At 42.0% G+C, this 22,692-nt stretch overlaps 1 protein-coding gene across 33 annotated transcripts in view; it reads left to right on the forward strand.

Annotated features, from left to right (window-relative positions):
* The window catches only part of Dennd1a (DENN domain containing 1A), a 498,842-nt gene that overhangs the window by 338,757 nt on the left and 137,393 nt on the right, over positions 1-22,692 (forward strand). For all 33 annotated transcript variants that reach the window (XM_076568467.1, XM_076568463.1, XM_006992524.4 and 30 more), the window contains one exon: positions 17,462-17,587. In XM_076568467.1, the coding sequence (XP_076424582.1) occupies positions 17,462-17,587 (126 nt within the window). The remainder of the gene's footprint in view (positions 1-17,461; positions 17,588-22,692) is intronic.

Below are 22,692 nucleotides of genomic sequence, written 5' to 3' on the forward strand. Positions count from 1 at the left end.
ATGATAAATGCTTACCTCCAACAAACACTGGCATTTAATAAAGAGACAAACTATAGGCATAGAAAATATTTTCAGTTTTGTCATTAAAGAAATAAAGCTTTGGGGCAGGTGAGTTTGCTCAATAGATAAAGCAATTGCTGCCAAACCTACCAACCTAAGCCTGTCCACATGGTGGAATGTAGCTAGAGTTTTCCCGCCTTGCCCACAGTCAGGACAAATCTCTGACACCAGCCAGTCCCACAGCCGCTCAGACCCAACCAAGTAAACACAGAGACTTATATTGCTTACAAACTGTATGGCTGTGGCAGGTTTCTTGCTAACTGTTCTTATAGCTTAAATTAATCCATTTCCATAAATCTATACCTTGCCATGTGGCTCGTGGCTTACTGGTGTCTTCACATGCTGCTTGTCATGGCGGGGGGCTGTCAGTGTCTCTCCCTGCCTTCCTGTTCCAATTCTCCTCTCTGTTAGTCCCGCCTATACTTCCTGCCTGACCACTGGCCAATCAGTGTTTTATTTATTGACCAATTAGAGCAATTTAACATACAGACCATCCCACAGCAGTGGAAGGAGAAAACTGGTTCCTGCAAGTTGTCCTCTGACCTCACATATAAATTGCGACATGTGTGACCACTCTGCCCCAACACACACACAAAATAAGCAAATGTAATTTAAAATTTTAAAGGAAGAGTCCTGTCCAAAATATGTGAAGAAACACTAAGACTCAGTAATATGAGAGCCCAATAATTCAAGTGTACAAAAGATGCAAGAAGAACATCACAAAAATGTTCACTTAACCAACAAGTACATGAAAAGATATGTAGCATCATTAGGTGGAGGGTACAAATTAATACCACAGTGATGGATGACTATGTACCCATTGGTATGCTAAAATAAAAGCTTATAACCCTACATCTTGTACATATGTTTACTCTGTGACCAAACACACTAGTAGGTACCTGTTGAAGAAAATGAAAACTTGTATACACACAGATGATTGAATACTTTAAGCAGCTTTGTTCGTAATTACCCCCAATTAAAAAAAAAAGATCCCTGTGTCCATCATCAGACAAACATATAACCAAGTGAGGTATGCTCATAAAATGGAATCCTACTCCGCAATCAAAAGAAACTACTGATTTACCCAACAAAATAGATATCACCACTATTTTATGATTAGTGAAAGGATCTACTAGTAATACATTCTGATATAGACCCAGTTAGAGGTAGTTGGAGGTAGACATCAGATGAGGAGATTTCCAGGACTTTATTGCCCAAAGGAAATATGAAAGGGATGTACTTGTTCTGTGTCTTGATTGTCATGGTAGACTTGTGAGTATTTGTTTCTTTAAAAGCTGTATAGATCTAGGAGCTAGGGAGCTATCTCAGTTGGTAAAGTCCTTGCCACTCCAGCATGAGGTCCTGAGTCCAGCCCCTTGAACCCAATTTAAAAACCAGGTGTAGCAGCTCACACTTGGAATCCCAGCAGTGAAGAGGTAGGGTCTCTGGTGCTCACTGCCCAGCCAGCATAGCCTAATCAGCAAGCCCCAGGTCCCAGAGAGACCCTATTAGAGAACAAGGTAGGCCAGGCGTGGTGGTGGAGGCGGATATCTGTGAAATCCAGGCCAGCCAGAGCTACTCAGTGAGACTGTCTTGTGAAGCACACATACAAACAACAGCAACAACAAAAAAGGTAGACTTCTGAGGAACAGCACTCTAGGTTGACCACTGTCTTGTGCTCAACGTTTGTGCACACCCACTCACAAGTACACATACACACAAATTGTAGAACTATTCACTGAAAGTGATAAGTTGTAACATGTATGTCACACCCCAGTAAGGCTGACTTTAAGGACTGACACCACAAGTATTTTTTAAATTAGTTTTTAGGTTTATTTTTATTTTATTTGTATAGGTATTTTACCTACATGTATGTCTTCAAAGATCAGAAGAGGGCATTGAATACCCTAGAACTGGAGTTACACACAGGTGTGAGCTGCCATGTGGATGCCAGGAACCAAACACAGGTCCTCTCCAAGAGCAGCCAGTGCTCTTGAGTAGCGAGTGCTACTGAGCCAATCTCTCCAGGCCTGGCACCAGAAGTATTATCTGTGATGTGGAACAGCTTGCCTAGAGCTGTTATCACAGCTCATGGGCATAGGAAAACAGTTAATGGTTTTCTAGGAAGCTAACACAGATCTACCACAATACCAGACAGCTCCACTCCTAGGTGCTCATCTAAGGGAAGGAAAAGCAAGCATCTAGCAGGCTTTTTCATGAGTATAATCACTGCTCATGACACTGATTACAGCCTGAATGTGGGATTTACATAGATAAAGTGTTGTAGCCTTTATTTCTTTATAACAAACTCAGTATTCACAAAGCATGTGAATGACTCTTAAATGTCTTATACTGAGTGAAAAGAAACCTGAGTCAAGAAGATAGATATTGTTTTATTCATGAACATTGTAAAGGAGAGAGAGAGATGGCCTAGACAATGTAGCCTGGGTAGAAACAACTCAGGGGCAGTTAGTGGGGTGAGGAAGTGGCCTGTCCCTGATCTTGGTGAGGTGTATAAACTGTCAAAACTCATCAGACTACCCTTACAAAATGCACACATTCTCTTACCATAAGTTTTGACTTCATAAAGTTAAAGAAAAGAAGCCTTAGAAATTAATCTAGAAAGGGTTCCAGTATTGAGTTTTTGGGCCAGCTGAGTCCTTATGTTTTATGAAATTGAGTGAAGGATAACTTTGGAGCAGGGTGGCTCTTGATTTTCTGTAGCTACTGTGACCATTTACTTGTGAGTTGATAATTGTAGCTCTGTTAGCTTCTCTACCCTTATGTGAAAAGGGAGGTGAGGCTGGCACAGTTAATGCCTCCTACTTTGCTAATTTCAATGAAACTTTCAATACACTGTTTGACTGACAGTATTGCATTGTTCCTGGCTATGAACTTGGGAGGAGAAATATAGCAAGAATATTTCATCCTTATTGATCTAAAGCCAGCTTATAGATTTCATGTTTATCTCAAGTCTTCCTGGAGTCTCTTAATGCCATGTCTTTCTAGAAGCCAAGATTCCTCCAGCCCTTAGAGATATGCTAAGAGCTCCATTCTGTGTATGATCCCAGCCATGCACATGCAAAACATGTGTTGCAGGGTCCTCCTTCAGATCTCTACTGTCTAATGGACCATTTACTGATTTAGCAGCAGGCATTTAATGGGCACCAACTGTGGTCCAGGTTTTACTATTAAGATGCCACTCTTTTTTGTCTATGAGGTCACAAGCTGGTTGGTGTAAGCTAGTGGATAGCTGGGTGGCTTGTTTTATCCCTACTTCTCCAGTTGCATCCCACTCTCCATGTTGTCAAAGATGGCATACTCCAGCACACAAGTACCACTCCCTGATTCACAGTCCTATGATGGTGTCTCACTTTTCTGTGTGTGAAATTAAAGGGCTACATATAGCTCTTTCGAGTCCAGTCTGCCGACCTCTCCTGCCTCATCTCTTGTCACCATCCTGCCCACTTTCGTTTTATACCAGCAGCTTTGCCTCTGTCTGTAGGAGCCCAAGGCATGTCTAGTCAAAGCATCACCAGTGGGTAGATCTGTGACCAGTTTAGGAATGGACATTTTCATCCTTTATTTGTTCAGCCAAAGGGTTTTGGGTGTGTGATCAGTGTACTGGACACACTAAAAACAATTAAGAAGCAGTCACCATCCTGCCAGCAGAAGGCAAGGTTAACTGGAAGATGAGGCTGAGTGCTGGAACTATCCATGAGAAAGATGAGCTAGGGAAGAGCATCACAGTCTGCTGTGGATGGGCTTTCTGTACGCTGTGAATATGTGTTGCTACCATTGGTTAATAAATAAGCTTAGAGGCAGGCAGGATTCTTTTAGCTATTCTGGGTTTTTTGTTTTTCTATATGAAGTTGAGTATTATTCCTTCCAAGTCTGTGAAGAATTGTGTTGAGATTTTGATGGGGATTGCATTGAATCTGTAGATTGCTTCTGGTAAGATTGCCATTTTTACTATGTTAATCCTGCCTATCCATGAGCATGGGAGATCTTTCCATTTTCTGATATCTTCTTCAACTTCTTTCTTTAGAGATTTAAAGTTCTTATCATACAGGTCCTTCACTTGTTTAGTTAGGATGACTCTGGCTTATAATAAGTTTTGTGTTCCCCAATCACTGGGCAAGCTTTAGTGAAACATTTCACTATTAGGATAAGAATTTGTACTGTATCAAGCTAATGAAACAAAATGCTGGCCGTACTTTCTAATGAAAGAAAATGCTGGCCGTACTTTCAGGAGGGGAGGCTAAAATCTTTTTAGATTATGGATTAGTCTATAGAAAAATGTCTGTCGTAAATCAAACAGAGAAAGGGAAGATGAATAGGAATTTCACTTACACAACTTAAGTAAAACATAGCTCTCTGAACAGATGAAGGTAGGTTTCTTCTATATCCCAGAATCTAATCAATATTTATATGTATAATTCAGCTATCATTTGGCTTAAAAGGGCTTATTAGGAAATGTTATCATTTTTACTATTTTCTACAGAGAAAATATTTTACTGTTTAAAATAACTCTGGACTTTTGAATTATAACCTGTTTTTATGTTAAAAATAAAATAAAATAGAAAAAAAAGAGCTAGCTATTAAGAAGCCTGAGCCATAGACCAAACAGCTTGTAATTAATATATAAGCCTCTGAGTAATTATTTTATTAGCAGCTGCAGGTCTGTGGGTGGGAGAGATTTGTCCGGACCAGGGGCCTGGGCAGGACCAAGAAACTTCCTCCTGCAACAGTCCAACACAGTCAGAAGAGACATTTAGGAAGGACAAAAGGTGAGCCCAAGAAGCAGAGGAAGGACCAACGGTAGGTTTGGTCAAAAGCACAAGTTTGGACTTGAAATGGGGTCAGTGGGAAATGAACTAAAAAGCCAGTGGTATGCCAAGGTCCACCCTATGATGTGTCCCAGTCCTAAGGGGATCCTGCTTTTCACTGTTTCTCAGCTTCCCAAAATCTGGCCAAAGCTTCCCTCTGTCCCACATCAACAAATACATGACTTGAGTATGGGAGACAGTTGCATGCACGGTGTCACCTCTGTCCAGCATGTAGTCCTTCATCCTTTCAGATTTTAAGGAATTGTCTTTGTTCTGCACTGGGCTGCCCACCACCAGTGTCCACTCTACTTATGCATTCCAAGCAGGAAGCAAAGGAGCATCATGACCCAGCACACCTTGGCCAGGGTGTGTGTATATGATTTGTCAACAATCGAAGGCTTTATGGGGCTTCATTAAAGACGCCGGGGCAGGAGCACTGTGGGACATCAGAAGAGCCCTCAGCAGTAAACCACAACTCTGAGCTTTGGAATGCAGTAAATGTTTAAGAGACTTCCTTCCTTTCATTACTGAATTTTACTTCACTTTTATACTAGTAAAGAGTTGTGTTTTATTGGTTGAAATTTCTTGATTCCGTTTTCCCCAGGTCTGTTTAAAGCTACATTTTATCTTTGAGGATGTTTGGCTCACCATGGAGGAAGTGCTGCCAGCGAATTCAATTAACTGGCAGAGCTCACAGATATTGTACATGGATTTCTTTTTTTTTTTTCCTCCTTTTTCACAACTGCTACATAAACACAGCTGGGTTTAATATTTGTTGAAACAAAGATTTAACTTGAATCATTTTACCCCGGGTAATTAATGCTTGGAATGCTGGTTCCTCCGCTTGCTTTGTAATCCTCTGCGTTCCTTACTTGTGCTATGTAGATAATGAAGTGTGCTCCTCCAGGTCTTCGCCCTGCCTTAAAACTGCTTAATATTTGGCCGTTCCCACTAGAGAGCAGATGCTTTTCTTTGCAAGAATTGAATTTCTGTCAGCTCTTTTATGCATCATGTGTTTGGAACTGTAAGTGGATCAAGTTGTTCATCACAGCAGGGACACTGTGAAACACATCTATTACACACACTTCCCACCCCCACCCTACTTCCTGTTTTCTTCCCTCCCCTGAGGAGGTAGAGATGCCCAGATCCCCTTGGGAGATATCTCACTCTGTGTGGATATACCCATGTGATCTGGCTATACACCATGGATCTGGCCTGACTGCCTCCCTAAACATGGAAATCTGTATCCCTTCAGCCCTGTCTTACTGCTGAGACAAACTCTGCTTTTATCTTGGTAAACACCAAACACTTTATTAAATCCCAAATACACACTGAGTTTGGGTCACTAAATAAATCCACTAAGCCCAGCATAATGAGTGACATTCCAGTAATTGATGCCCTAGAAAATGTTCATTGTGAACCCATTATTCTTTTTTGATGCTAAAATTGGGGCTTGGGTAATTTTGGCTTCGGAGTTGGGCTAATGTAGAATAAAACCACTATCTATTAGGCACCTACTGTATGCCAGGCACCATCTAGGGGCTTTGAAAGTCTTGATGTTTGATCCGTGTAACAATTCTTTAAAAAAAAAAAAAAATGAAAAGCACATTTTAGGGATGCTCCTGTAGTGATAGCTCATCCTTGGGCCTTACAACACAAGGGTGGGAATGAACTAAGGCAGGGTCTTAGTGGGTGTCACTTAGTTTGCAGGTACTGTTGTGGCACATTCACTGGTCTCCAGAGATAGGCTGATGTATTATAGTCATTAAAGTGAACTGGTAAGGCAGATTTTGCTTTTGAAGAAAGTCATCAGTCTTTTGACAAACATTTGTAGTCAACTGGGTCTTCTTCTAAGCACTTTTCATTAGGGCTGAGCAGTAGTGCCCTGGATCATGAGAAATCTGAGTCCCCCTTTGCTTTTGTTTCCTAGTCTGTTTGTTGTTAATGTTGGTAGTTTTAAAAAGTGATAGAGGTTATGTTGTTTAAAAAAAAACAAGTGTCTAACTTTCCTTTTGAAAGCACCTCTGCTTTTTCAAAGGTAACTTACATTTTATTTTGTGTGTTCTATTTGCAAGAGAATGCTTCTTGGTTTATTCACGTTGACAACTGAAAAGTCTTAGACCTAATTAAAAGAATTTTCACAAGCACCTTTACTGAACCATTTCATTACGCAGCACTGCACAGATTGCATTGTGAAGCATGGTGATGGTTTAAATCTGACCTTTAATCCTGAACTGCCAGGAGTTTGGAGGGGGGCTGCTTTAAAAATATTCCCCCAAAGCATACATGCATATGCTTGCACATATTTGGTTAGAATTAATCTTTTTATTGAATGGCTACCTACTAATATGTCACTTTGAGCTCAGATCCACTTTGAGTTTGGATAAGATTTTTCTAGCTTCTGTGTGTGTGTGTGTGTGTGTGTGTGTGTGTGTGTGTGTGTGTGTGGTGTTAAAGCTGAATTGTTTTATAGAAAAACAAAGACAATTTTACTTACTCTGGACCAAAAAAAGGGGGGGTGGGATTGGAGCAAGTGGATTTTGGAAATGAGTAGAAGAGTAGGAAAGTGCAAGCATCTTGGCTACTGTGTGTTTCTCTCTTGGAAAAAGGCTGGAGTACATGTGGACATACTGGACCCTTCCTGGACATTTTTTAGTAGCTAGTGAAAGTAGGAATCTTTTGGTTTTGGTTTTTTAATTATATTTTTCATTCCAAGAATAGCATTCTAAGAATTTGAGACTTTTCCATAGGATACTCGCTAGAACCATTATGGCATAGTGAAATAAGCATTCACATAATGAAAATTGATCCTTTTGTCTGACAAAAAGCTGGCTAGAATTAGGACACTTGTGTCTAACATTCTGACTTACATGTAGCCCATGAGTTGTCAGGAGAGATGGAGGAAACAGAGATCAGGATCTCCAGGGTCATCACCTGTACCACCACAGAGCTCCGCATAACTAGTATAGCCCTACACTCCCCCACAGAGAACCAAGAGCTTTGTGGGGGAAATGGGATGCAGAAGACGCAATTAAACCCAACTGAGGTCAAGGTCCAACCATATTCTCAAGAAAGAAATAGAAAAGCAGGGAATGAGAGGAAGCAGTAATGGAGATGTATTAGGTTGGGAGACAGTAAGCCAGTGTCACAGACAAGTGCAATTTGCTGCACTAAGAGATCCTGGCAGCAGTGAAAATTAACAAGCTAACATAGTCTGTGGATGGAACAGACCCAGGCTTGACTCTGGCTTCTGCCCACCACTGAATTGTCTATAAGATGGAGGCCTAAGTCTCAGTTTTCTCATCTATGTAGTGGGGATAACAGATCTACCTCGCTCAGTTTTTCTGGTCTTCATCTGAGGCTGAGCGTGGAAACACTTGCTGTGTTATTTACTAGATAGCAGGGAGTTCCCGTCTCTCTCTTGATAGGTCCATAGTTCTTTCAGAAGTCGTCACTGGAAAGAGAGTGCTGTGAGATTACCTTCACATGCTAACACTTTTCTGCTTCAGATTTGAGACAAGAACTAACAGGAATAAAGAGATTAAGGGGCTGAGGAAATAGCTCAGTGGATAAAATGTGAGAACCTGAGTTAGGATCCACATCAACCACTTAAAAGAAGCCAAAAACAACAGCATGCCAGTAGTCTGAGAGCTGGGGAAGGAGAGCTAGGAGGGTCCCTGCGGCTTAGAGGCCATTCAGTGTAGCCAAACAGGTTCAGTGTAAGACTGTCTCAAAATAAGGTGGATGGATTGATATAAACAGAGGCTTTTTTCTGTCCCACCTGGTCCCATAGCTGTTTCCAAATTATCACTCAGAGGCTTAGTATTAATTATAAATGTTTGGCCAATGGCTCGAGCTTATTACTAGCTAAGTCTTACATTTAAATTAACCTATTTCTATTAATCTATGTATTGCCACGTGGCCATGGTGTTACAGGTCTGCTCCTTGGGCAGCCAGCTGGCTGGCATCTGCCCCTGGCTCTGCCCTTCTTTTCCCTGTATCTCTGCTTGGATTTCCTGCATGGCTCTATCCTGCCTTGCTATAGGCCAAAGCAGTGGTAATAAAACCAATGGTAATAAAACATATTCACAGTGTACAGAAAGACCAGCCCACAGATTTTCCCCCTTTTTGTCTAATTAAAAAGGAAGGTTTTAACCTTAACATAGTAAAATTATGTACAACAAAAATAGTTATCAAGTAAGAATCAGTTACAATATCTAGTCTATTTTTATTTGACAAAATCAAAGAAAATACTCTATCATCTATCCTATCTTTGTGAGTATAAAGTTTCATATCGAATTTACCTTTTATCATAATGAAGGAAAACTATAATTATAACTATCTAGTTTTCAACTCCATCAAAGACTCCAGAAGGATATACTATTACGTCAGTAAACAGGAAGTGCATTGCAGGCAACTTTCAAAACTCTAGAAATGACAGAGACATTTGGCTGCCTGGATGGTCACCCAAAGTTGTTCTGTAACATTGGAGCATATATCTTCAGCCCATAGGCCTAGAGTATCTGGCAGACTTCTCAGTGAAGCAGGAAATTTGAAGGACTGTCCCACCTATTTTGGCAAAGTTCATCAGTCACTTCTCTGTGTCCTATAGAATGTCCGGTAATTTCTTCTGTGAAGCAGGAGCCTGAAGTACCATCCCACCTTGTTTTGGCAAAGTTTAGTGGTCACTTTCCTGTGGGTCCTGCATGTCTAGTTTATATAGCATATTGTCAAGCAGTCCAGGCAAGAGCAATTTCTTGCCCAAGTGGCTAGCCTTGCCACATTGAAAGTAAACTCCATAAGGAGTTTCTTTGGTGTCCATCATCCTCTTTGAAGTAATTGGTACTGCCAGCAGATGTGTCTCACTGTTGAGAAAACTGTAAGATCTTAAAACATCTTAAATGCCATATTGTATAGGTCTTTGAAGTGTTTGAAGATTACCTATCTAATTGAAATATATCTTTGTATACCTAGAAAACCTAACTGTTATGGCTATAAGTTTGACTATGACTAAATATTAATCTGTATTTTTTAGTTATACATTACATTTTTAAATGAGCTGTATAAACATAATACCTTAAATAAGACTATAAATATACAGTATAACAAAATTGATATTAAATTTGTATCAATAAGCTAAAATCCATACAATGTAAAATATTTTAAGACTAACAGTTGTTTTTTGGATTTAAGTAAATTCAATAATCTACCCTTCTTTTCATAATAATCTACCCTTTTCCCCATCATTTCTATATCATATGCCCCTTTCTTCTTTACAAAGGGATTGACTATGACCACTAACAATTTATAACCAACTCCACCCCCCTTAAATGAAAACGAACATTCATAAACAATATTTTGGGAATTTGGGCATAATTCTCTAGACTACTTCCTGTTTATTGGGGTACTGGTAATCTTATGGGGACCCTGTGAAAATTTAGAAATATGATCAGATCCTGACTGGGGTATTTTGTGATCTGGTCCATCTTAGCCACCATCCTTAAAGCTGTTTTGGATGCAGAACTCAGAGGAAACTGTAACAGAGGTGTATTTAAACATTAGATCATCTGGGCCATCCATTTTTATTGGTATCTGGTCCCCTTGTCCTGAAAATATATAGACTTTTAAAAGTAACATACATATCTGCATCAATATAAATATAAACTGTGCATTGTACAAAGATAATTTTTTGTTTTATGTTTGGACAGGTAAAATATATGTTATGTGTCTTATAGTTATTTTAGGTTTATTTTCTCCTGTCTGTAGTTAGGATTTCAGGGGGTCTTCCTCAATCAAATATGATCTTTCTTTTTTTTGTTTTGTTTTGTTTTGTTTTGTTTTGTTTTGTTTTTCCAAGGCAGGGTTTCTCTGTGTAGTTTTGGTGCCTGTCCTGGATCTCACTCTGTAGACCAGGCTGGCCTCGAACTCACAGAGATCCACCTGACTCTGCCTCCCAAGTACTGGGTTTAAAGGTGTGCGCCTCCATCGCCCAGCCCCAATCTGATTTTTCTTAATCCAGAATAAATCCAGTCTCTTATTTCCTTTTGTTCAAAAAGCAGAACATCTTTTCCAAAGTAACATATCTTCTGACTTCAACCTTGGAATCAAGGTATTTCCAAAATATACAAGTTGCTTTAATGTAGCAGCCTCTACAATCAAATGTCTCGTAGCAGTTAAAAAAAAATCCCAAAGACAACACAATAATATATAGACTTTCTGTGTATTCTCCATCTTTGTGTGGCTTTTTAAAATATTACTTTACTACTTTTTTAAGGACTTGATTATTTTTAAACTATATATCTTTTTTATGACTGTCTATACCTTCTCTTTTCTATATCTCAAGCCTATGCACATTTTTTAAACATACTGTGACCTGTTGAGAGGTTTCTTTTGTCTGAATCCATTTCCATTGTGTGTCTTTAACCCTTTGTCTGTATAAGCAAAAACCTTAACCTGACTTGAAGCACACTGCTGGAGCTTGTGCTGATAGCTTAAGCCAGCAGGCAGGTGCTAGGAGAAACCTCTCTATGTGAAGCCCCTGTGAGAGACTGCAGAAAACCACCACATGGCTTAGCTCATGGCAGTTGGTGGCCAGCTCCATTTCTTGGTTACTATGGCTGGCATGAGAGACTAGGAAGCCCAGTTTGGCTCCCTTTCTATGCATTAGAACCTTTTTAAAGCTTTCTCAGGTTTTATGTGGCTGTATGGGCCCCACATTGGGCAACATTTGTAAATGGAGGCTTTTTTCTGTCCTGCCCAATCCCATAGCTGTTTCCAAATAATCACTCAGAGACTTAATATTAATTATAAATGTTTGGCCAATGGCTCAGGCTTATTACTGGCTAGCTCTTACATTTAAATTAACTCATTTCTATTGATCTATGTATTGCCACATGGCCATGATTTTACTGGTCTGCTGGCATGTTGCTCCTTGGGCAGCTAGATGGCATCTGCCCCTGGCTCCACGCTTCTTTGACCTGTTGGATTGGATTTCCTGCTTGGATTCCTGCTTGGCTCTATTCTGCCTTGCTATAGGCCAAAGCAGCTTCTTTATTATTAACCAATGGTAATAAAACATATTCACAGTGTACAGAAAGACCATCCCACAGCAGGTTGGAGAGATGGTTCAGCTGATTAAAGTGCTTGTTCAGAAATGTAAGGGCCAGAGTTTGTATCCCCAGCACCCACATAAAATCCAGGAGGTCTTAGTGAACCACTTGTAAACTCAGGGTGCAGATAGTGGAGATGGGCTCCTTGAAGCAAGCTTGCTAGCTAAACTAACTAAATCCGTGAGTTGTAGATTCAGCAAGAGACCTTGCTTTGAAAAATAAGGTGGAAAGTCATCAATGAAGACACCCTCACATATATACACCAATAAAAGGGTACAGGACAATAAAGAAAGACACCCAGCATTGATCTCTGACCTCAACCAGTACACTCACCAATAAATAAATAGACTAGGCCAATTTTTACGACTAGTGGAAAGAGGACAAAGTGAGCCCCCCAGCTCTGCAGAGGAGAAAGCAAGTCACTCCACCCTCTGGACCCAGCCATGCCCCAGGGATTTAGGAACAAAGTCTTAATGTATAGTTTATTCAAGAAAGGAGGACAATCAGTTTGTTTGGGGGGAAATGTGACTCTCTGTCCCTTCTGGTGTCTAATTTGTCAAACTAGCAAACACTGGACTCCAATTCATATATACCCAGCAGTTAGTACAACTCCTGTGTGAGGCTCCTGCACAGGCTGGCTTGAGCCAAACTTGAAACGAACTGTATCTCTAGTCAAGTGTTGTGCCTACACTGTAGAGGGCCTTGGTCAGTCTGTTAGAAAAGACAGGCCTGAATTGGCTGTTGTCAAATTCATCATTACTTATTGTTGTGTGGTGGTAGAGAGAAGGAACAGTGGAGTACATAGCAGGAGAACCTTGATCTAGTCTGTGGTATCAGACTGAGATGTAGCATTTGAACAGGGCCCTATGCCATCCAGTATGGTATCTGCTATTCATATGTGACCATTTAAATTGAAATTGAATAAAGTAAAATACAACCTTTTTCAGTTGTACTAGACACATTTCAAGTACTCTGAGCAATCTACTTTTGAACAGCATTGAGCAGGAAATAGATCATTCCCATCATTGTATAAAACTCAGTTGGAAATTTCCAAATTGTAAGTTAAGAGGGTAATGGTAAGTGAGAGCACTCCAAATAGGAAGTAGTCTATGCAAAAGTCCTGGGGTGGAAGGGAAGACAGTGGAGCTAGAGCTCAAGAGTAACCAAGGAGGTGGGAGAACCTCATCTTAGTGACACAGCCCCAGGCCTTGCTAGGACTTGCTAGCAAAAACTGGCTAAGAATATCTTGGATATGACATTTTATACATTATAGTATGCCATATTAACTCTCTCACCCCTAGGCCACAAGTTACAACCAAGTGAAGAGACATACCTGTTGTTGAGTGCTGCTAGGTGTTGCAAGGGTTATCCTCCCCCTTCAGTGAACAAAGACCTGCAATCTGTTGTTACATAAAGAGCTAAAGGAAGTTAGATGTGGTATCACATGCCTTTAATTCCAGAATTAAAGGGGGATGGGGGTAGAGCAGAGGCAGCTCTCTGTAAGTTCCAGGCCTACCAGGTCTACATAGTTCTAGGACAGCCAGGGCTACATAGACATGTTTAAAAAAATAAATAAATAAAAGCTTAAAAATGAGATAATAGATGGTTATATATAGGATGTGGAACCCCTTTTTTAACTAAGAGTGAGCTCATTCATACTGAATGTTGGGAGCTGGATTAGAAGGAGCTCGCCTCATCCACTGTCTGCAGCTCCATCCCAGCACATCTTGAGCATTGGGTACCAACATTGATTTGTGAGCCCTGAGAATGATCTACAGGACTTGATAAGGGGCCTCACAGAAGTTTGATAGCTTTTTAAAAAATTAATATTGGGGATTTTGTTATAGGTTTCAGTAAAGAATATGAGTAGTAGGATGTGAGGCCTTCCAAGTCAAGTAGAAGGTAAAGCTGAAAGCATGGCTTGCTAAAAAGCTGTAGAAGGCTTTGGAAGTTGGACCTGATTGTATTAGCATCAGGGAGCCCCTGAAGATTTCAGGGGAAGCGTGATTCACTCTTTTCTTTTCTGAAGATTATGCAGTTCAAAGATGGATTAGACCTGGGAGAAAATGGAGAAGGAAACACCAGCTTAAGGACATTTCTAGTAGTCCTGGTGGAAGATAACATTTGGACTGATGACAAAACAAAATACTGAGTAGCCTACTACATCCCTTCATAGCCATTCTACCCAAATTCCTACAATGTCTGTGAATGGCCAGTATAAGGGAACTGAAGTCCAACAGGTAGAAAAAGTAGGAAGACAAATCACCAGTCCCAGGCCTTAGCTAAGATGACTGCACCCCTTTGCTGCAGCCTGAAGAGTCAATGGGAAGCTGATGATGCCAAGAGACGACAGAGGCTAGGGACCCAGCACAAAGACACAATGTAGGGGTAGGCTGAGGGAGGGCAATGCCACCCTATCATTCTACTTACTCCCTGTGTATTCCCTCCCACTCATTCCATATGTAGATGCTTGTTTGCCTTGCCATTGAGCTAAATCTCATGCAGTGGATGGGTATCAGTCTGTCCCCTCCTCCCCAACCTGGGTCCTTTCCAACTGAGATCAGCTCCTAGCCATGAAGAATGTGGTCCTAGCTCAACATTATTCCAAGCAAAGCTGCTGCTGTATTGCCCTTCCCAAGCTCATTCACTTGTTCTTTAATTCTTCAGGAAGTGCTGCACTGAGGGATCTGGGCTAGCAAGAGATTTGGTAGACAGCAGCCCATGGCAGAACCACATACATGGTCCACAGGCCTAGCTTAGTGGTCAAAAGAGAATTCACAGATGGGGGGACATCTGGATTCCCTTTCCTTTACCCCAAGGCAGTGGCTAATTTGACGATTAAAGAAAAATACCTCACTCTACTTCTTTATTATGAAAATAACATGCCTTTTTATAAAGGATAATCAAAACAATCAAGCATCCTTACATAGTTAACGGTTGGTACATGACATTTCTGGTTTTTACTGCACATTTATATATTTACATGAGTTAGTAAATGATTCATGCTATAAATGTTGCTCTGCAACTTGAGTCCCCCATCCCATCTATCCCCATCCCTATCCTACCCCCACTCCCTGTGCCGCCACTGCTATGTGAAAGTATTTGAGGAATATCTTTTCATGTTGTTTGGAATTCTGCCACTCCCAACATACAGCACTTTATCTTAAAGCTGTGATCATTTCATAAACCCTGGTCATATAGATATGGACAGTCTTTCAAAGAGTAAGCAGATGTCTACAACAGGACAGGTAGGGACAAGAGACAATAGCTATATGCATGGGCTGGACTGAAGAGTGATTTCATATCAGTGGGTCCAGTATAAGATCAAGCAGGACAGCCTGCTCGGCCTCGCCTAAGCAGCCCAGCTCTTCCAAAGGTGGTGATGGAGAGGGCCCAGGAGCCAGAGATTTGGCCAGGATTAAAATGGTTGTATTTGGTTATTCACAATATTACTAGGACAGCTGTGGGTAGATGGCATTAAAAGGAAAGTCAAAGCAGACAGCTTACCCAGAGAATGAATTGAGCTGTACCTCACAGGGCCAAGGTCATGTACATTGAATGGTGAGGGCAGGTGCGGGGTGGTGTTGATGAGATGTGTATAGCTAAGAGCAGGGATGAAGAGGTACAGAGTCTGGCCTGTGGTTCAGGAGCCAGCTGGATGGTACTGCAGTGCCCAAGATGGATTGCAGAGGAAGAGGGCTGCTGTAGAGAGGAACTGTTGAGCAGTCTTATGCCCTCTTCCCTTTTTTTTTTTTTTCTGTCTTCCTCCTGTGACAGGTGATTAAAGGAGGAAGCCATCCTCATTGACACTTCTTTCACCCCAAATTACCCCTGACAAGCCCCTATGTAGTGATTTCACCAGCACCCCAGGAACACTCAGGGCTAGTTCAGCTTTAGATGTATGATGGCGGGTTATTTAAGCCTTCCATTTTCTTCCCTTGCTTTTATTTAAGAGACAGAATGCAATTCTGAGCTATTAGATACACATAGACACACAGTTTCAAAGTTTGAAGTACTGTCAGGTCAAGACAAAAGCTTCTCCATGGCTCGGGATGAACAAGGTCTTCAGAAGTCTTGGCCTAGGTGCTCACAGCGTGTTAGGAGCCTGGGACCACTTGGCTAGCTTCAGACCAGCGGGGGCAGACAGGAAGGAGCTCTTTTCTGTTTGCTCAGTTATCATCACTGACTCCTTCTTTGTGTAAGATGGTAATGAGGCCATTAGGGGAGGCTCACCTGAAGTGCAGCTTGTGAATCCAAGGTAATTAAACACCTCCTGAATGAAAGGGAAAGGCCAGGGAAGGTTAAGTGAGGAATAATCCGCAGCACAGGTGGCCCAAGGCCTTTGAGGAACCAGAAGAAGAGCGACAGTGTAGGTACTGTTTAAAAGGATGGAAATGTCACCCACATCCTCAAGAGGGACAAGGTTTTTATTATTTGGGGGATGGGGAGTAGGTAATATTTTTTTTAACATTTTAGTAAAGCGTATTTTTTCATACTTCTGTCTCAAGTTGAAAATCCATGGCAGAACTTACCTGGGTCCAAGGGACATGCATCACTCCTCAGGGGCTCTCAGTCCTGCGGCCTTTGAGTCTGTGGTCCCAGACAGGGAAGCACATCAGAGCAGTGTATGTGCACTCACGTATGCACACACATATGCACACACACATGCTATGACAGATGCCTAACTACTTTCAGATAAAAACTGTTCTATTGTCTCTTACTTTATAGCAGCTAGCCCCCAGGCACTTGTTCCTGTCCCTTCTGATGTTAATATAGTCCAAGCAAATAACCTACCCTTCTAGTAACCTCACAGCAGTATTCCCTTTACTCAGTTAACCATATTTTAATGGTTGACTGTGTGTTGGCATTGTGCTCTGTGACTTCACAGATCCTTTCAACTGATCTTCACTGCACAAGGTCCAGCAACAGAAGACTTTCACTATTCAGGTTCTTGCCTCCAAACCAATGCTGTCTCCATACCATGAATCCTTATAATAGCCCCAGTATTCACCACCCCAAAGCAGAGACTGACAAATAAAATGTGGTATACAGTAGAATATTATTCAACCACAGGAATGAAGACTTCATATATAATATTATAGAAAACAGTGATACATGGAAGAATCTGGTCCTGTGATTCTAGGCACATGACTTACGCAGCATGGGCAGGGCAGGTAGATGGTCAAGATAAGGGTGGGACATGATGTTTCTTCTGGAGGTGGTAAAAATGTTCTAGAATTAGATGGTTGTGATTGTTGTACACTTAGACACCAAACTGTACTCTCTAAATGAGTGCATTTAGAGATGTGTGAAACATACCACAGCAAGCCCTAATGCTGAGGACATTTTTTTCCCTACCAAATTGACCCCTCCTGGAATTATGTAAGGCTTTCTGGGTGCCAGGCTTAGCAATCTGTCCCTCTGTGACCTGCTCTCACACTGTCTTCCTTCTCCTGTCACCAGATCTCCTCCCTGAAGAACAGGCTGAAGAAGGTCTCTACAACCACAGGTGATGGTGTGGCCAGAGCCTTTCTCAAGGCCCAGGCTGCTTTCTTTGGCAGCTATCGGAATGCGCTGAAAATTGAGCCGGTGAGTAGCCTCTTAGTGTGTGAGTATCCATGTTATTTACCCCAAGCCAGGCCCTTCATGGTTGTCCAGCTCTCAGTGAAGGCTCAAAAGTCAACTGTGAGATAGTGATGATCAGCTCCACTTTCCAAATGAGGACACCAAGGCTTCAGGGAAGAGAAATGATTTACCAACAGTCCCAAAGCTCATGATTTTGTCCTATGCCTCACTGTCCCTTGTCTTTCAAAGGGTTCCCTCATCCTAGAGATTGACTTTTTGGTGGCTCCTATATATATAATCATGATATAAATGACAGCAACACACAGATGGGACTGAGCAGTAGCATTAGCTGCCTGCCTAGCCCTTCCACCTCCCTGAGCCTGGTTGGCCATTCATTTTACCTGCCTGCCCTGTGAGGTGATGTTGTCATGTGGGTACAAAGAGGTCAGGTTCTTCCTGAAACCAAAGGCAGTTCCACCAGTTCTTCCTACTTCCCCTGGAAGCTTCCCACTGATGTCCCTCCTGATATCTCTCTACCCTGGCAACCTCTGTGTCTTTGCTGAGCAAACTGCATATGTAGCCCAGGCAGACTGTGTGAGCGACCAAGTGTAGTCATACTGATCTAGATCAACACAGTCCATTTCTAGTTTTCCCCTTTCAGGTCCACTAATGCCTATCAGCTTAAAGCAAGTTCCTGTGTCCTGCTTGTCTAGAGGAGAGCTGGCTCCAACTCTGACATGATCTTGGGCCCAGACAAACCAAACAAGTTTTAAGAGTTGGTGTCATTAGGGAAAACATTGTCCTCACCTCTGTTTAAAAGGAGAGTTCCCAGAGTTGGTGGGACCCAGCAAGCTGGACACATTTTCACCCTGGTACTTACCTCAGTTGTCACATGCATTTCTAGAGTCCAGGTACATATTGCTAGATATGAGCTGGACACATGAGCCCCCAGAAAAGGTGGTTTTGGTTGGAATTGACTATGACAGGCTCTGGATTAAAAAGCAGAAACTCAGGAGTTTAAAGCCTGGCTCTGTTCTTCTTAGCTGTATAAAACTTGAACAAGTCACTCCATGAGGTTAATTTTGACCTTCTTCACCTTCAAAATGTGAATAAGCCTCCTTGCCTATTACTTCTTGTTGCTGTGAGCATCACACAAGCCCTAAAATGTGTCATAAGAAAGGTAAGACCTGCATGAGGTCTGCTGAGTGAGGCTTAAAAGAACAGAACAGAAGCACCCCACCCTGCTGCAAGTGTGGGCTGTTGAGCATACCATGACTTGGTGGCAATACTGCTGTGTCTGGAGGAGGAGGATGGACTGAGCCAGATGTGGCAGAGGCTTGGATGCTGGTCTGGGAGTGTGCACTTTACTCTGTAGGAGCATAAGGTTCCGAGTGGAGATGTGATACATCTGATTGCAGATTTGAGCAGAAGGTTCCATGGTAGAAGAAAGGACTTGACCTAGTAATAGATGAACTACAGTAGACAAATGGCATATAATGTCAAGTGGCTTCTGAGATTGAGAAGCTGAGAGAGGATCGTAGTACCTCTGGTAAGAAAGGGGAAAGCCTGATGCCATGGTATTCATAACCAGTGGGATTTGTAATGGAGATGAATTGGCACAGTTCACAGTAGGCATTGTATCTGTGTAAGTCCACATCATACATACTATATAGCCATTAAAGCATTATCTGAAACTAATGACAGGTTTGGCTGCAGGTGTGGCATATTTCCTTGAATCTAATTGTTATTTGGTCACAAGATACACTTTGTTGTAAATGCACCTTTGCTGTGGTATTAAAGAAGAGAGAGCACGACATCAATTATCAGATACATCCACGTTTCAGTGGGAAGTTCTCATCTTAGAATCAATGAGATATGGCAGAACTGTCATGCTTTCAGTCTCATTCATCTGTGCAAGGGTGGCTTTTCTCTGTAAAGCAAGGAGGGAAACCATGGAGGTCTGAGGTTCCCCAATTAAGCGTTGTGCCGATAGTGGTCACCTTGTTACCTAAGTGGGTTTTAAGCTATAAATTTAATTCTAGCGGTTTCTCCTCATCTGAAAAATGGAGTAGCACAATTCCTCATGCAAAATTGTTTAAAATGAGGCCAGGTGGTGGTGGCTCATGCCTTTAATCCCAGCACTTGGGAGGCAGAGCCAGGTGGATCTCTGTGAGTTCAAGGCCAGCCTGGTCTACAGAGCGAGATCCAAGACAAGCACCAAAACTACACAGAGAAACCTTGTCTCAAAAAACAAACAAAAAAAAAAAAGAAAAAGAAAAAAGAAAGGAAGAAAAAAGGAGAAATTGTTTAAAATGGCTACAGAGTACATGTGAGCATGAAAAGTTGCTGCAAGGCTAGAAGAATGGCATGTTAGGTAATGATCTGAGGTATGGGGCAGGTGAGTTGTTTCAAAGAGACTTCCCCTAGTTGAAAAGGGAGAAGATGAGAGAACAACTCTGTCTATCCCTCCTCAGTGGCTTCCCACAAACTAGGGCGTGGTTCCAAGCCATGATCTTCCCAATTTGCCTGACCTTTGCCTTGCCCATCTTACAGATGGGGCAAAGGCTCTCCTTGGCAATGACTTCCCAAAATGTAGGAGAGCCAGGAGGAGACTCCAAGACAAGGTTCCTCCTACTGCACTCTCCTGCCTATTTTTGTTCTAGTTCTTATGTGTTCCATCCTAATAATTCTTTTTGTTTCCTGTGCCAAGTACAGGCCATGGCACAGAATGTAGGTGTCAGCCAGTGTATTTTGGACCATTGGACAGAAGAATGGGTGTGAGAATTGAATGGATAGAGCAGTGTTGGAGACAGGGGTTGGCCCTGGGCCTGTGTTCCATGTGCATGCATTGCTCCCTGTCCTGTTGGGAGGCTCTGGAGGTAGCTTCTCCCTGGAAGAGGGGAGGTGTCTGCAAATCACAAGGGCATGTGACCCACTTTTCAGTTACCTGGAAAACATCAGTGGCAAAGCCCAGGGTATTTAACAGTGTTGGCCAAGCCAACTTGTTCTTCCCACTCAAATGACAGAACCACAAGCAGCCAGGAAGCCCCGTTCGGAGAACCTCTTTATCCATGTCAAGCACAGCACAGGCTCCAGCTCATTTATTTAGGCCTTTCTTGCTCTCTGACACGCCTCCTGGTAGTTGCCAGGCAACTCTGAGAGCAGCAGTGTGTATTGGGGATTAACTAGTTAGGGCTGGGGTCCTTTTTGGCAAGAAGGGGATAAAAGACAAATGATTTTAATTGCTAGGCCAAGGGTCCATTATCTGCTTGGTAGAAGAATGCAACTTTCACAGGGTGGGACAGTAGTATGGTTCTTGAGTTTGCCTTGAATGGCTCCCCTCTACCTCCTAGGGAGAAGCATGCTTTTAAAAAAGATTATTCTACCTTGCTTCTTTGTTTAAAATGATATCAGGAAATCTGAGCAAAACTGATCTACCCCTTTTGAAACTCACTGGACTCAGTTTTAAAGATTTGTTCCTTTTGTGCACTCTCTTAACTTCTCTACATGGAGTCACCTCGAGGCAGTGCATGTGAGGGTACATCTCCTATATTTGGCCACTGTGGATCTTGGAAATATCTGCTCAAAGAGTAGAACCTGGGTACATTGGCACCTGGAGAAGTTGCTTGTTCTGTTTGTGGAACATTACAGGTACTCTTTATTCAGTTAGCTAGTATGGCCCTCTTAGGGCCAACCCGCTGGCCTGCCTTCCCTGAGATGACAGAAGCCCAGATCCTGCCCATAGTGCTGGGGTGAACACTATAAACATGCTGTGTGAACATGCAGCAGTCAGCTCAGTTCCATCCTACTTTCCTAATCCATTATAAGTTCCGATGAGTGACACTTGTGTCATCCACCTTACAACCCTTGTTTTTGCACATGATTCTGTTGAGTCATATTTATCCATCTAAAAACCCTCGAAGGCACAGAAGTTAAAATAAAGGCAGATTGATAGCTTGGCTTTCAAGCATGAATGCACCAGGCTGTGTTGCAGCAGGTTGGAACTGCACCACACGCATCAGAATCCTGCTTGAGTAACATTGTTGATCTCCTGGGTTTGCAAAAAGAAACCTGTATTTTATGTTTACTTTTAGAGTGATGGAAAATAGAAAATTATTCTTAAATAGAAAAACTAAAACATCACCACAACCCCACCAGTATTTGTGTGTATTACATTTACTTGTTTCCCATGATTCAAAGGGTGTCCAGAGCTCAACAGATTAAAAGTTAAAGTCTATTTCTCCCACATTGGTGGCATCGTATACATTTTACACAGCATGTCACTGAGTATGCCACAGGCATTATTGCCCTGGCCCAACACCCCTGCTAGGCTGCTAGGTTGTTCCCACCTTTTAGTACTTTAGTTAATACTCCACCAAACATCTCTGTGAATAAAGCTTTGGGTTGCTCTTATTCCTAAGTCTTCTGGGTAAAAGAAATTCAAGTGTGTGCAGGAGCCTGACTATGGGGCCAACTTGTCCCAGTGTAGGGAAAATGCCAGTTTCAGCTGACTCATATGAGAGGGACTCATGAATGGGACATACCCAGGATCCTTAATGGGCTGTGGTATACAGAGGACTCCTAGAGCACTCACAGGCCAGTGACTAATTTCCCATGTTTCCATCTTGAGCCAAAAAGGACTTGAACAGCCTTAAGACACTATGCTCAGCACAGATGAGAAAGGAGGAAACCGAGACTGGAATGTGACCATGCACAGACCCTGTGACTATCCATACATCTTATGAATGAGGAATCCTGGAATGACCCCTAAATCTGTCTTCAAGCTTTTTTTTTTTTTTTTTTTTTTTCAGTTGTAGAAAATGTAAGCTTTGCTATTCTGACCGTTGCCAATTGCACATCTCAGGTGTTGCTGTATTCACAGGGCTTCACAGCCATTACCACTGTATGTTTTTTCAGTCTCTTATCACTCTCAACTGATCCTGAATGTTCATTACCCAGTAACTTCCCATTTCTATCCCCTGCAGCCCTTAGTAACCTCTAATCTACCATCTGTGAATTACTCATTGATGTTTTCTAGAAGTAGAATGGCACCATGTTTGTCCCTGTGTCTGGATTATTTCATATGACATCAATTCAAAGTTCATCCAAGTTGCAATAGATATCAAAAT

Source organism: Peromyscus maniculatus, chromosome 4, assembly GCF_049852395.1.
Source record: "Peromyscus maniculatus bairdii isolate BWxNUB_F1_BW_parent chromosome 4, HU_Pman_BW_mat_3.1, whole genome shotgun sequence".
NCBI lineage: Eukaryota > Metazoa > Chordata > Mammalia > Rodentia > Cricetidae > Peromyscus > Peromyscus maniculatus.